Source organism: Neomonachus schauinslandi, chromosome 1, assembly GCF_002201575.2.
Source record: "Neomonachus schauinslandi chromosome 1, ASM220157v2, whole genome shotgun sequence".
Lineage (NCBI taxonomy): Eukaryota > Metazoa > Chordata > Mammalia > Carnivora > Phocidae > Neomonachus > Neomonachus schauinslandi.
The window spans coordinates 211,502,905-211,516,742 of NC_058403.1; the positions used below are offsets into that span (position 1 = coordinate 211,502,905).

Genomic DNA, 13,838 nt, shown 5'->3' on the forward strand with positions numbered 1-13,838 from the left:
TAGAGTAAAACTCACACCACGACCTATACACCAGGCTTGCCTGAGCTAGCTCCGCTGGCCTCTGTCATCTCCACCCTCCACAGCTTTCCCTTTCTCATCCTTGTCCGGCCTGCTGGCTTTTTTTCTTTCTTTCTTTCTTTCTTTCTTTCTTTCTTTCTTTCTTTCTTTCTTTCTTTTTCTTTCTTTCTTTCTCCCTTTCCTTTCTTTCTCCCTTTTCTTTCTTTCTTCCTTCCTTTCTTTCTTTCTTTCTTTCTTCCTTTCTTCCTTTCTTCCTTTCTTCCTTTCCTTTCTTTCTTTTTCTTTCTTTCTTTCTTTCTTTCTTTCTTTCTTTCTTTCTTTCTTTCTTTCTTTCTTTCTTTTTCTTTCTTTCTTTCTCCCTTTCCTTTCTTTCTCCCTTTTCTTTCTTCCTTCCTTTCTTTCTTTTCTTTCTTTCTTTCTTTCTTTCTTTCTTTCTTTCTCTTTCTTTCTTCTTTCTTCCTTCCTTCCTACTTTGCTTCCTTCCTCCTTCCTTCCTACTTTGCTTCCTTCCTTCCTTCCTTTCTTTCCTTTTTTTCCCAACACACCAAGCTCGATCCCACCTCCGGGGCCCTTGCACCTGCTCTTCCATCCGCCTGAATCTCATCTCTCTAGCATCCGCTGCGATTGCATATCAAAGGCCAGGAACTTGAGCTAAACATACCCCTTCTGGGGGATCTGATAGGCACCTCAGACATCTCAGGGGCCCAAAGCAAACTTTTCTTCTACTCCAGCCTTGCTCCTCTGTCAGGATCCTCCATATTGGCCCAAAGCCACCGCCCTTCACACAGTCCCTGAGGCTAAAACCTTGGGAATCTGCTACCGTCCTTCTTTCCTTTTCTCAATCCATTCGGCTGCTGATCGCTTTTTTCCAGGGTCCAGCCCCCGTTACTATGCTCGTGGACCCTCATCCCCCAGCCACCCCGAACCCCTCTCCCACCCCCACAGTCTGTTCTTAACACAGCACAGGGTGATCTTTTTAAAACTTTAAATTGGGGGGTGCCTGGGTGGCTCAGTTGGTTGAGCATTGACTCCTGATTTCAGCTCAGGGCATGATCTCATAGGGTCGTGACATCCTGAGATCGGGCTCTGTGCTCAGTGTGGGGGTGGGGTTCTGCTTGAAATTCTCTCTCTCTCTACCCCTCCCCCTGCTTGCATGCTCTCTCTCTCTCTCTCTCTCAAATAAATAAAATAAATTTAAAAAAAAACTTAAATTGGACCATGTTTTCCCCTGCTCCCCTGGTTTCCTATCACACTTAGATTAAAAAGCAAACTGCTCCCTTTTCCCCACCTCCACCCTGTGGCCTGCAAAGCCTTGTATAAGCCATCTTCTCTCCAATTCCACTTCCTCCCTTTCTCCCCCTCAGTCACTCTGCTCCAGCCACAAGGGCCTCCTTGCTCTTTCTCCAACATACCAGGCATGGTTGTGCCCAGGGCCTTTGCATGGCCTGCTCCCTCTGCCTGGAGTGCTCTTCCTCCATTTTCCTTTCTTCCCACCACTGGCTACTTCTTACCATTTCATCACCTCCTCTGAGAAGCCTTCCCTGACCACCCTCCATAAGTAGATTTTCTCTCATCCTTCATCAGGATTCTCACTTCATGACGTCCCATGTCTCTCTCTCTCTCTCTCCTCCCAGACTGTCAGCTCCAGAGTGGGGCAGGAATTTCTGTCTGTCTCCATCACGTCTGTCTGTGTCCGTGGTGTCCAGAACAGGGCTTGGCAAACACAAGGCGATATTTGTGTGCCAAGAGCTGGACTGGTCATAGAGTCCTCCCTGAAATCTCCCAAGTGCCGAAAGAAAGTTAAACCCATTTCACAAATGAAGACTTTGAGGGGCTCCTGGGTGGCTCAGATGGTTGGGCATCTGCCTTCAGCTTAGTCATGGTCTCAGGGTCCTGGGATCGAGCTCTGCTCATCAGGGAGCCTGCTTCTCCCTCTGTCTGCTGCTCCCCCTGCTTGTGCTTTCTCACCCTCTCTGTCAAATAAATAGATAAAATCTTAAAAAAAAAAAAAAAAGACTTTGAGCCCCAGTGAGACGTGATCTTGCAAAGATCATGTAACCTCAGCCCTGTGGGCTCAGTGGGGGAGTAAGTCACACACACACACACACACACACACACACACACACACACACCAGCCTTACTCACTTCTTGTATCCCCTCGTCCTGCAAGGAGCCACAGGCCTGAGAGTGCAGCAGGAGCCCAAGTGGTTGCGGGTGACACGGGGAAGCCAGGTGACCTTGGCCTGCCAGGTGATACAGTCCCAAGCCTGGGAGCGGCTCCGGGTTGGATGGACCAAGGACGACGTCTCCTTGTGTGAGCCGCACATCACCAATGGCAGCCTCAGCCTGGGGGTCTGCGGGCCCCGGAGGCTGCTTTCCTGGAAGGCGCCTGGCAACCTCACCCTGCAGCTGGACCACGTGAGCCTCAATGACAGTGGGGACTACGCGTGCTGGGTGGCCGTGGAGATTCCTAAGTTGGAGGTGAAGCAGGGCAATGGCACGCAGCTCCTGGTGGAGAAAGGTATGGGAGCAAGAGGAGGGAAGAAGTGGGCTCTTGGAACTTACAGGATCTCAAAACTCTAGAATCTCAAATTCCTTCCTAGGAACGTAAACTCTAAATTCTTCCAATGGGAGTCTTAGAAACAGAGATCCTGCAAAGTCAGGAACATCAAAATCTAGACTTGCAGAACCAAAGACATGGTGGAACTTATAATTCTAGATGAGGACTCAGCAAACATTCTGTAAAGGCCCACAGAGTAAATATTTTCTAATTTGTGTTCTACGTTGCAACGACTCCACTCTGCCATTATAGCGTGAAATCCTCCATAGACTGGACAGGCGTGAATGGGTGGGGCCAGGTTCCAATAAAACTTTATTTAAAAAAACAGGTAGTGGGCCTAATTGGATCCACAGGCTAAAGTTTGCTGAGACTTCTTCCTGAATACTGCAATCATGAAGACTCTTGAATACATGTAATTCTGGAATTTTGACTAAGCACAATCCCAGAATCTTTTTTTAAAAAATGTATTATTAAAGTATCTCCGACATACAGAAAAACGCATATTGTAAGTGGCCGGCTTAGTGGATGCTTTTGTCCATTTGGGCTGCTATAACAAAATACTGCAGACTGGGGTGGTTTGTAGGCAGCAGAAACTTATTTCTCATAGTTCCGGAGGCTGGAAGTCCAAGGTCAGGGCCCCAGCATGGTCATGTTCTGGTGAGGATCCTCACCGTGCTTGGTAGTTGGCACCCTTCACTTGGAGGAAGAGGCAGTGATGTCTCTTTTATAAGAACACATATCCCATTCGTGAGGGCTCAGGACCTAATCACCTTCTGAGGTCCCACCTCCTTCCATCACCTCCAGGGGTTAGGACTCCACGTAGGAATTGCAGGGGACACATTCAGACCACAGCCTGAGCCCACCCCTTGTACCACCATGCAGCTCAAGAAACAAGACTTCCTGCCTCCCGGACCCCTTCCCCCCACCCATGCACACACGCATCATCCTGACTTCTGGCTGCATAGACTTCTTTGGCCTGGCTCTGTGTGCTACTTAAGGGAAATCATAGAGTGCATTCTCTTCTGTGCCTGGCTTTTTTCATTCAACATTGAATCCCCCACTCAGCCAGAAGGTACGTCCATCTTGGTCATGCAGCAGCGGGATGCTCTTTCTCTTTGCTGTAGACCCACCACCATCCATCAATCCAATTTCCTATGGATGGGCATTTCGGCAGCTCCTGGTTGTTGGCAATCACGAATAAGGGTGCTGTGAACAAATTACAACTGGTCTTTGGCCAACAGATTTCTGTTGTGCCTCAGGCAATTCTACGATCTCGAACCACAAAACAGAATCTTGCAGTTCGAGAATCCTAGAGGCATAGAAGTCTAGGCTCTTAGAACTACAGCATTCTCAATGGGGAATCTTGCTCCTAAGGAGGCAAGAATTGGTTCTTGGGGAGCAACAAAGATTTTATTTTTTTATGTATAAAGCATAGATGTATGGCAGTACATAGATTCACACTGTATCTGTGGTACTAAAATGTCATGGGGAAACAAAGTAAGATTTTAAAAGTCTCTTTGGGGGATGATAATGAAAAAGGGTTGAGAAACTGATGTAAAGGAATAGATGATTCTAGAATCTTAGAATTGCAGTATCTTAAATATTTTAAACAGGCTTTTAGAATTTTTCAGTCTCAGAGTCTGTTAGGACAGATAATTCTAGAATCCACATTGAAAGCCATTGATTCTCAAGGCTAGAAAGAATTTCCCAGTTCAGCTAAGCCAGCTGCCTCCATTTAGAGATGAGAAAGCGGAGGCCCAGAGAAGGCCTAGATGTGTCCAGCCACATACACGAGCCAGGGATGCAGCCAGCTTTCTCAAAAGCGCAGGTCATACACTCCCTCTACTCTGCATGCCAACCCACTTTGGGCCAAACCCTGCATAGGGCCTGGAGACTCCAGCAGACCCAGAGGGGGCTCGTGCTCTCTCAGTGGTTCCTGAGGGCCTCGGGCACATGCCTGGACCCATGAGGCAGGATGGAGCACCTCCCCAGTTCCTGGCCCAAAGAGATGCCCATTCCTCTCCTGTTGGCAGGACCCCCCCACCGCCTGCCTCTAGGGCCATGCCTTATGGCTGTCCTGCCTGCCCCCACCTTCTAGTAATGAGAGGGCCAATTACCAATTAGCAGAATCTGGATTGCAGAGGCACCAGGCTGTGCATTGTCAGCATCTCAGGGATGGGGCCGGTCTGCCTCCAGCCACACACAGCTGGCTCTCCACTCCCCCCAACAGCGCTTGGTAGCCCCCAGGGACCAAAGCCAACTTTTTTTTTTTTTTAGATCCTATTTATTTATTCATGAGACACACACACACACAGAGGCGAAGGCAGAGGGAGAAGCAGGCTCCCCGCGGAGCAGGGAGCCCGATGTAAGGGCTCGATCCCAGGACCCTGGGATCACGATCTGCGGACTAAGGCAGACGCTTAACCGACTGAGCCCCCCAGGTGCCCCCCGACGCCAACTTTAAAACATACAAGGCGAAGAGGTCAGGAGCACTGGGCCTGATCTTAGTCACACCAGGAGCCTTTGGCTGGAGTTTATATCAACTATGCAGACCTGGGAACATGTCCCCACTCTGCTGTTCACTTGCTGTGTGACCTTGGGCAAGTAACTTGACCCCTCTGTGCCAGTTTCCTTAGCCATGGGTTAGGTGAATTTGAAGTTAATTATATCCAAAGAGTTTATTACAGGGTCTGGAACATGACAAGTCCTCAGTAAACCTAAGTGATTATTTATGTCTGTTAGGCTGATGACTCAGCAAGACTCAAAAGGTCAGGACAGTATAAGCTTTTTCTTCCTTTCCTTTCTTTTTCTTTTTTCTTTCTTTTCTTTTTTCCTGAAACAGAAAAGGAAAGGGGAGCTGAGGTGAGCAACACCTTTGTTCAAAGCAAGGCACTGTTGCTGCCTGGGTGCATGACCCCAGGCAAGTGACTCAGGCTGAGACTGTTTCCTTGTACGTAAAATGCGCTTGATGGCAGAGTTGAGCTCAAAATACAGGAGCCGTAAAGATGGTGGATCCCATGACCAGGATCGTGGAGCTCACGGTGGGAATGATGGAGCTCATGATGTCAGTGATGGGGCTTATGGGGATGACAGGGCTTGTGATGGGAATGGTGGAGTCTATTGTGGGGGTGATGGGGTTCATGGCAAGGATGGTGGAGCTCATGATGAAAAAAATCCATTCGGCGATTACTTTACAATAACTGAGCAAGGCAGAAATGGGCCGCCTCGTTTTTCAGAAGAGGAAACGGGTCCGGAGGGACACCTGCCCGGACTCACGCAGCAAGGCAGGGGCGGAATGCTGACGTCCCACTGGGATGGGGGGGCTCTGACCCTGAAGGGTGGAGGCTGGACTCGAAGGTGAGCACCCCCGAGACACAGGTTTCTTCTCTGCAGATGGCCAGCCCACGAACCAGACCTCGGTCGACTCAGGTGAGCCCCGGCCGCGAGCCCCGCCTCCAGCCCCGCCCCGGCCCCCGCGCCCCGCCCCCCGTCAGACCGCCCCGCACTCCCCTCCCCAGGACTCCCGGTGGCGCCGCTAGCGGCAGGGGGCGTGGCCGTGGCCGCCTTCGCGCTGAGCGCCTGGGTCTGGGGCCGCCGTCGCAGCCGGCGCGAGGACTCAGGTAACCGCGCAGGTGGCGGGGAGGGCGGCAGACGGGTTCCGCCGGCGCGCCTGCCCCGCGTGGCGGAGGCGGGAACTGCAGCCGCTTGACCCGGACGCCGAGCGCGCCCCATCTGCCCCTTCTGGAAGGAGGGCGGGTGGGGCTGCGCCCGGTGGGCGAGAGCAGAGGTAGGCTGGAGAAAGCCAGGCTGTCTCATGTGATTTTCCCCTCTTAGTCTGTGTCATCCCTCCCTCCCACCTTTGCAGGGCATCCTCTCTACGGGAACGTCCTTTACCAGCCCCGGAGGGCCCCAAAGAAGACTAAGGCGTGGCGTGTGGAGGGGCAGGGGCTGGACGTCCCCAGGGAGGACCAGAAGAGTCAGAGCTTCTATTCCATCTCTTTGCCCCAGCCTCCCAGCCCCCAGCAGCGCCTGGCCCAGGAGCCTTGCCCCAGCCCCAGCCCCAGGTCGAGTCACCCCATATCTACCGTCGGCGTCTCTCCTGACCCACGCCCCTCCGGGCAGCAGTGGCCAAGAAGGCTCCTTGAAGTGGGGAGAGGACTCGAAACCCCAGAAAAGATCCCCTCCCACCAATGGCCACGTGAAGATGTGACTGATTTCCCAAAGAGTCAGGGAGTCCAACGGCCCAGCCCAAGACCCCGTCCTCATTACTATAATGCCGGATTCCTCCCTCACCCCCAGAGCGCTCAATAAAGGCTTATAAAGGAGAGCCAGATTTTGTGAGTTGGGGGGTGTTAAAGATATCTGAGGGGTTGTCTGGGGGTTCCTGAGCCCCAGGATGGCTGGGGGACAGTCCACTGTGGTGAGGGGGCTCTGTGATGACTGGCCACGTCCCTCCTCTTATCTTTGGAGAGTCATGTCCAATTAGCAGAGAAGTGATGCCCCCGACCTCCACACAGCACCTTGAGCTGGAAGCAACCCCCCTCCCTGGGTCGTTGTGGAGATGAAGAGTGATGGGGGACATCGGGGCTCCCTGGAACTCATCAGCCCCCTGGGTCTCCTGCCCGACTGTCACCTTGAAGTGACACCAGCTGGGATCAGCTCCCCTCCCCCACTTCTGCTGTTTCCATGGGGACAGATGTCCTTTCAGCAGCAGCATCAGGCCTCCGCTGCCTGCCCAGGTGCAAGGGAGGGGCCGCGTGGGGGCAGGGCTGGCCTGAGAGCCTCCCCCCTCGGTTCCTCCATCTTTGTATCTGTCTGTGTCAGCTGTGTCCGGGTTTTCCTCTGACCTCATACGTTCTCTCCCTGCCTGCCCCTAGCTCTCTTACTTGTGTTCCCCACCCCACCCCCGCCGCCCCCATGAGCAATTCAGGCTTCACCCCCAGCTGGGGATGCCATTCCCCCCTAAGGGTCTAAGGGTCACTCATCCTCTCCTTTCCCTGGAGTTGGGATCCCCGCCTCCCAGAAAGGACACTTGAAACACACAATAACTTATTTATTTTCCAGGCCAGGGGAGTGCTTGGAGACACAATTCTGGTCCCTAGCACCCAAGAGAGGGCCAAGAAGGCAGCTCTGATGAAGACCAAGGGCCTGGAGGGGTGGCGAGTCTCTGGAAAGACTTCGAGCATTTGCAGCCAGTGATCCTGGGCCCGCCCGGTGCAGGGCAGGGGCTGAAGGTGCTGGGGTCAGGGGGTCTGCATGACCACCGGGTACAGCAGGGCCAGATGCTCAGCGCCCTGCACAGGCAGTGGCCGGGAGCTGTAATGGAGGACCAGCTTTGGCACGCTGGCGAAGGGGCCGCTGTGCTGACCCAGCACGAACTGGTTCTCTCGGGTCCGTGCAAACTTCAGGTGCAGGAAGCTCTGGCTGCTCCTGGGGGACAGGCGTCAGAGTGCCTTGAGCACCCCAGACCTGCTCATGCTCTCCGACCCTAAGGCCCCCCACCGTGGCCCCCAGAAGCTGGTGGCTGGCATTCCCAAATATTTCTGCTAAACGGCCACTTGGGTGCCAAGCTCTGGGCTTGTGCCCCATTGGCAGGGATGCCTTGCCCGCCTGTCCGCTCTAAAGGCTGGGGTCCCTTTCCTTGCTTACATCTCTGGTGAGTTGAATGACATTGAACCTGGGAATGATCTTATCATCATTAATATGAATAAAACACTTCCTGTTGCCGGGACACTAGGCTCAACAATTCCTGTGTGTGTGTGTGTGTGTGTGATTTAATCATGGCAATATTACCATGAAGTAGGTGCTGTTTGTATCTTCATTTCATAGATGAGAAAAGCAAGGCCCAGAGAGGTTGAGGAATTTAGCTAAGGTAACACAGCTATAAAGTGGCAGAGGCAGGATTCAAAGCAATTCTCCAAGCCCTCTTCAATCTTGCCCTTTCAGGAATCTCACAATCAGATGCCCAGTCGAATTTTGGAGCTTGTTATAATCAGACACATTTAGAATCTTAGGCAGAGAAGTACGTACAATCAGGATCTCAAACTCAAATGCCTACAGGGCCACTCAGAGATTCTGGCCCTGAGAGACACTTCAACTTTTGGACTGCAGAAGTTTAAAGGAAATAATCTAGTTCCCCACCTCACCCACAACCTAGATCTACTGGATGGCCTGCACTCCGCCTTCTTGCATACCTCCGGTGACAGGGGGCTCACTCTTAGTTGGAACCCTGCCTGTGGCCTCCGTGGAAGCCACACCGTCTGGCCCACTGGTCCCAGAAGTCCCCTCCACGGTTCTGAAAGCTTTGCTGGGCAGCCATGGAAGCCCCGCCCGCTCGCGCCACCTTCTGCTCCCACCGAAGTAACCCGAAAGCACGAGGCAGGTAGTCCTGTGAGCCTCGGTCCCTTCAGGGGGCTGGGGCCTCACCTGAGGGATAGGGAGCAGTCTTGGGGACTGGTCTCGCTGAGCCGCACGAGGTAGCTGCCTGCCTTGCAGAGAGACAGGAGGTTCTCGGCATCTGCCCGGCTCAGTGGGCCATGAAACCACCTAGAGGGTGGGGGCAGATGTCTCATAAAGGGCAATCCCCCTGCAAACACCCCCTGGGGGCTGGTGCAGGCACAGCCCTTTCCAGGACTTGTGAGCTCCAGGCAAACAAGTGAGAACAAGTCCCCTGGGTTTCTCAAGGGGAGCCCAGTTTTCAGGCAGACACGGCTTTTCCCTGCAAGGCAGCTGAGCCCAGGTCCACGTGGAGCTGCTCCCTCCAGTTCAATAGATACAGCTGACCTTGATCTTTACAGTCTCCCTAGGTTAGGTCCCCAGGGTCCTGTTTCCCCTTCCCTAATCCCTCAAGTTGAATCACTTGCATCTGGCTTTCTAGAGATTGGCCACAACCCGTATCCCCACCCACCTGTTCCATCCTTTACTTAATATTTGTACTGAATGGACTCCGAGAGAGGTTAGCATTTGCGAGCAAGGTCTCACACACACAGGAGCGCCAAACAGACTTCGCGGGTTTTGTATTGAAAGAAAACTGAACAGAGAAGAAACGTCTCCCCCTGTACCTCAGCGTTCATCAGTCAGTTCTGTATGGCCCACCTAATGGGTTTGGGAATAACTGTGATAAATACACCATGGTATCTTTTGGACTGGAGGGGTTTAAAGGAAATATCTAGCTCCCCACCTCATTGGGCTGGGCTCATTGGGCTTTTAGGGAGTTCCTGGAGGAACTGCTAGGCTGGAGAGACACAGAGAAGGCCCAGACCCTCCCAGCTGGTGCACCTCACTCCAGCCCAAAGTTGGGACCCCCTCAAAACCCTGCTCCTCTTAGTTCCATCCCCAGATCCCCTGGGGATGAGGATGATTTCTCTTTACCCTCAGGCTCATGAACGTCATCCAATTGAACGGAGAACATCCCCTTTTACTCTGAGCTGGGCACCATCTTGGGGGTTTTGAGCCCTAGGTTCAGAGAGGTTAAGTGACTTGCTCAAAGCTACACAGCCAAGAGATGCAGAGCAGAGATTAGAACCCAGAATCTGATGCCAGAGGAATGAGACACCATGTGATTCTGCTTTGTACCTAGGCTAGGTGTCTGACACAGGCAGGCTCTGGCGCCCAATGAAGATAGTGGAAGAAAGGAATGAAGTGAATGAATGAGTCATACTTCCCCCAGCCCCCCAGTCCGAGGAGTGGAATCTGCAGCTGGTACGGGACGGAGAGGGATTCAACCCGGCTCCTCCAACGTCAGCTTCCCCACTCACGGCTGTTTCTCCAGGGGCAGGGCCGGGTCCACGCGCTCTGCGGGCTGGGGGCTTCTGGATGGGGGTCTCCGGAGCTCTTTGGCTGAGCCTGGGGTCCTTTCCCACTCAGGACTGTCAAACTGCACTGGAGGGGGAGGGTTAGAGAGGAAAGGGTTAAGTCCAACCCACCTGGGAGGGGCGGGGCCGGGGTAAGCCAATGCACTCTCAGTAGGAAGGCGGTGCCAGTTTGGGCAACCTATCAGAATCCAGGATAGGAGGGGCTGGGTTTAAGGGCTGGGTAGGACTGGTCCAGGAGCAACCGATCAGCCTTCAGAAGAAAGGGGTGTGGTCACTCCTAAGTGTGTTGGCTGGCGAGGGCCGGCCAGTTCCACGAGGGACGAGGGATGCCTTAGAGGGATGGGTTGGTCGTTCTGCAGATTCTGGCCAAGCCTCAGAGCTAGACCCCCCCCCGCCCCAGGTACGGACAGGTAGAGTGAGGCACTGAACCCCAGTGTCCCTCCCAGTCGTACAACTTCTGGGGCCAACCTGGGTTCGCACAACTCTTCCTGGTCCAAGTTATTTTATTCTTAAAGCTGACCGTAGTATTGTTACCCTTTTACAGAAGAGGAAACTGAGGCCACAGACTTGTCCATGCTTCCCCAACTCAGGACTTGACCCCAAGCCCACCTAATGATAGTTACTAAGAAATGCTACCCTGTCCCCCCACAGCTCCGTGTGAGCACTTTCTAGCACCCAGTTTACATGCTCCCTGTTCTGTAGCTGCTATAAGGATCCCCATTTGATGGGTAAGGGAACTGAGACTAAAAGATAAAGCACCTTTCCCAAGTAAGTGACACAAATCCAGGTCTACCTGATGCCAAAACCTATCCCTATATTACAGTGAGCACTACAGGTGCCCTAAAGGAGTTTCTCTCCTCAAGGAAGATACAAGTTCTCCTAGGAAGATACATTTACAATTATCAGCCATTCACACTTTAGTGAGAATGACTAAACTACCAGAGTGGCAGGTGATTAGGGTCTATTTTATAAGTTGAATCAGAGGATATGACCAGAGCAGGAAACTGAAGGACATGGACATTCAGGGCCTGGGGAGGGTCAAGGCCTGGGTCGGAGGGGTACCTGCAAACGCCTTGGAGATGTGGTCTTTCTTCCACTCCCAGGGCTGGTCATACTCATCCGCAGGCCGCTCATCTTCCTGAGGCAGCCGGCTCTGGCGAGGTCTCCTCCCAGAAGGGGCCCCATCTCCTGGCTCTTGGTCCTGCTCCTCATAGGGAGTGTCATACAGCTGCACCCCCTTGCATGGCAGTTCTGGGGGCCCAAGAACACTGGTCAGCTCCCACACCCACCAGGGACCCGGTCCCTTTCCCGAAAGCCCTGCTCACTCACCGCTCACAGCCCGCTGGGCATCATAGGGCTCCATGTAACCATCATCTGAAGGTGGTGGGTGAGGCTGGGCATCAAAGGGGTCTGAGTACTCCGTGTCGAGTTCCAACTGGAGAGAGAAGTAGAGAAGTAAAGGAGTGGCAAAGCCTGGGGTGGGGGGGACCAAGCCCAGCCATAGACACCCCCTCCTGGGTGATGGAGCACCTCTCTGGGTCGTGTAACTCTTCCCCTCCACGAAGCTCATTGTCCCCGGGGTAGGGAGTCCTCTCTCCCACCCACCAGGGTTTGCGTACAGATGCCAGCTTCCCCGCCTCTCTGCCTCCCTGACACGCAGCCCCACCTCCCTCCTTCAATAATTTTAATGTCAGGGTGCCTGGGGGCTCAGTAGGTTAAGCATTTGCTTTTGGCTCAGGTCGTGGTCCCAGGGTCCTGGGATCGAGCCCCATGTTGGGCTCTCTGCTCGGTGGGGAGCCTGCTTCTGCCTCTCCCTCTGCCTCTCTCCCGCACGCCGCTTGTCCGTGCGCTCTCTATTTCAAACAAATAAATAAAATCTTTAAAAAAATAAAAAATAATTGTAATGTCTATCAGCGGCCAGCACTGTTCTAAATACTTCACATGTTTCCTTATAATCCCAGCACCCAGTAAGTACATTAGCCCCATTCTACAGATCAGGAAACCAAGGCACAGAGAGGATAAGTGCCTTGCTAAGGGTCACCCAGCTGGTAAGAGGCAGGGTTTCATCCCAGGTGGTCGGCTTCCGGAGTCCCTGCCTCCTCCTTCCTTCCTTTGTGCTCTTAATCACTGCCCAACACAGCCTCCTCAAATCCTTCTCTGTCTCCACGAGGGCTTGGGGTCGACTCCCTGATCCTCTGGCAAAAATACTGGAAAAAGCATGGGCATTGGAGGCAGATCTGGGTCAAGTTCTAACAAGCTAGGGCCATTGTGACCTTTGGCCAGTTGCTCCTCTTCCGTGAGCCTTGGTTTCCACTTCTGTGAAATGGGAATCATGACAGAGGAGGGGCACAGTGGTGGGGGTTCCAAGGCTTGCTAGGGGAGTGACTCACTCAGATCTGTTTGGGGAAGCTGAGGGGAGGGGACTAGAGGTGGGGAACAGGGAGCAGGGGACAGGGGGACAAAGCAGGGCCAGAGAGATAGTGGGACAACCAGTGCTGAGCCCTGGAAAGGGACAGAAATCAGACTCCACTAAGCAGGTGGGGGATTGGGGAGTGTCTGGCTGGTGCCCCGGCCTGCCCCATAAAACAAGGTTCCCCCACGTCCAGGGAGCCCGGCCTGGCCCTCCCCACCCAGTCTCCTGGGGCCACCCAGAGTCTGGGACTTAGCCACGCACCTCTTCCCCGGGGCTGCCCAGCAAGACCTTGGCTCTGGCCATGGCCGCTGCCTCCACCTTGATAAGCCGGTGCTTGGGAGAGTCATACTTGGCGTCTCTGAGGCCCTTGGAGTCCCCGGGGCCCGCGGGGTCGGGCTCCAGGCGGCTGTCTGAGTCCTCATAGGGGTCCTCGAAGTCCAGATTCTTCTGCTCGCGGTAGGCCCTCAGGATGTCGCTCTCCGTGTAGTCGGGGGTGGGCGGCTGCGGAGGGGGCCTCCGACCGCCAAAGCTCAGGTAGTCCCGCAGCCACTTGGCCATCTGTGCGTGTGTCGTACCAAACCTGGCCACTGTCAGAGGGGGACCCACATGCCCCCTTCCCGGCCCCCTTTCTCCGCAGAGTCCCCAGGGAGAAGGAGGGGGGGGGCAGGAGGGAGAGGGAGGAGGAGAGAGAGGAGGAAGGGAGAGGAGAAAGATCAGGTGTGTCCCTTGGCTGCGCTCAGAAGGCAGTGAAAAGAGGAGAGAAGGAGAGGGAGGGAGGAAGAGGAGGAAGGAGAGCAAAAGTCCACCTTAGCACGGCTCCTCAAGGACGGCGGGGGAAGGGGGCGCCCCGCAGGGCCCTGAACCCCGAGCGCCCGGTGGCCGGGCCAGGGCGAGGGGCATCCGCGGAAGTGCGCGGAGTTTCCGCGGGAAGCGCGGTCCCCGTGCGCGGCTCTGCCGCCCGCCGCCTCCGGGAAGCTCCGGGATTCCCTTCTGCGGCCGGGAGTCGGGGAAAGCGCCGCCCGCGGGAGCCCCC

The 13,838-nt window shown here is 54.2% G+C and overlaps 2 protein-coding genes across 2 annotated transcripts; one reads left to right on the forward strand and one right to left on the reverse strand.

The window, feature by feature from the left end:
* Positions 1 to 2,175: 2,175 nt before the first annotated feature.
* On the forward strand, positions 2,176 to 7,356 carry TMIGD2 (transmembrane and immunoglobulin domain containing 2; the record flags this gene model as incomplete). Its single annotated transcript, XM_021705515.1, has 5 exons — positions 2,176 to 2,539; positions 5,972 to 6,007; positions 6,097 to 6,198; positions 6,444 to 6,724; positions 7,318 to 7,356. Coding segments are annotated over 5 exons (822 nt in total), but the record flags the coding sequence as incomplete, so codon positions are not given.
* A 465-nt stretch (positions 7,357 to 7,821) lies between these two features.
* On the reverse strand, positions 7,822 to 13,363 carry SHD (Src homology 2 domain containing transforming protein D). The gene is made up of 6 exons (XM_021705449.1): positions 13,067 to 13,363; positions 11,722 to 11,827; positions 11,455 to 11,643; positions 10,336 to 10,459; positions 9,005 to 9,124; positions 7,822 to 8,008 (listed from the first exon to the last, which is right to left on the reverse strand). Exons 1-6 carry the CDS (start codon positions 13,361 to 13,363, stop codon positions 7,822 to 7,824), a joined length of 1,023 nt encoding a protein of 340 aa, XP_021561124.1.
* Positions 13,364 to 13,838: the final 475 nt, after the last annotated feature.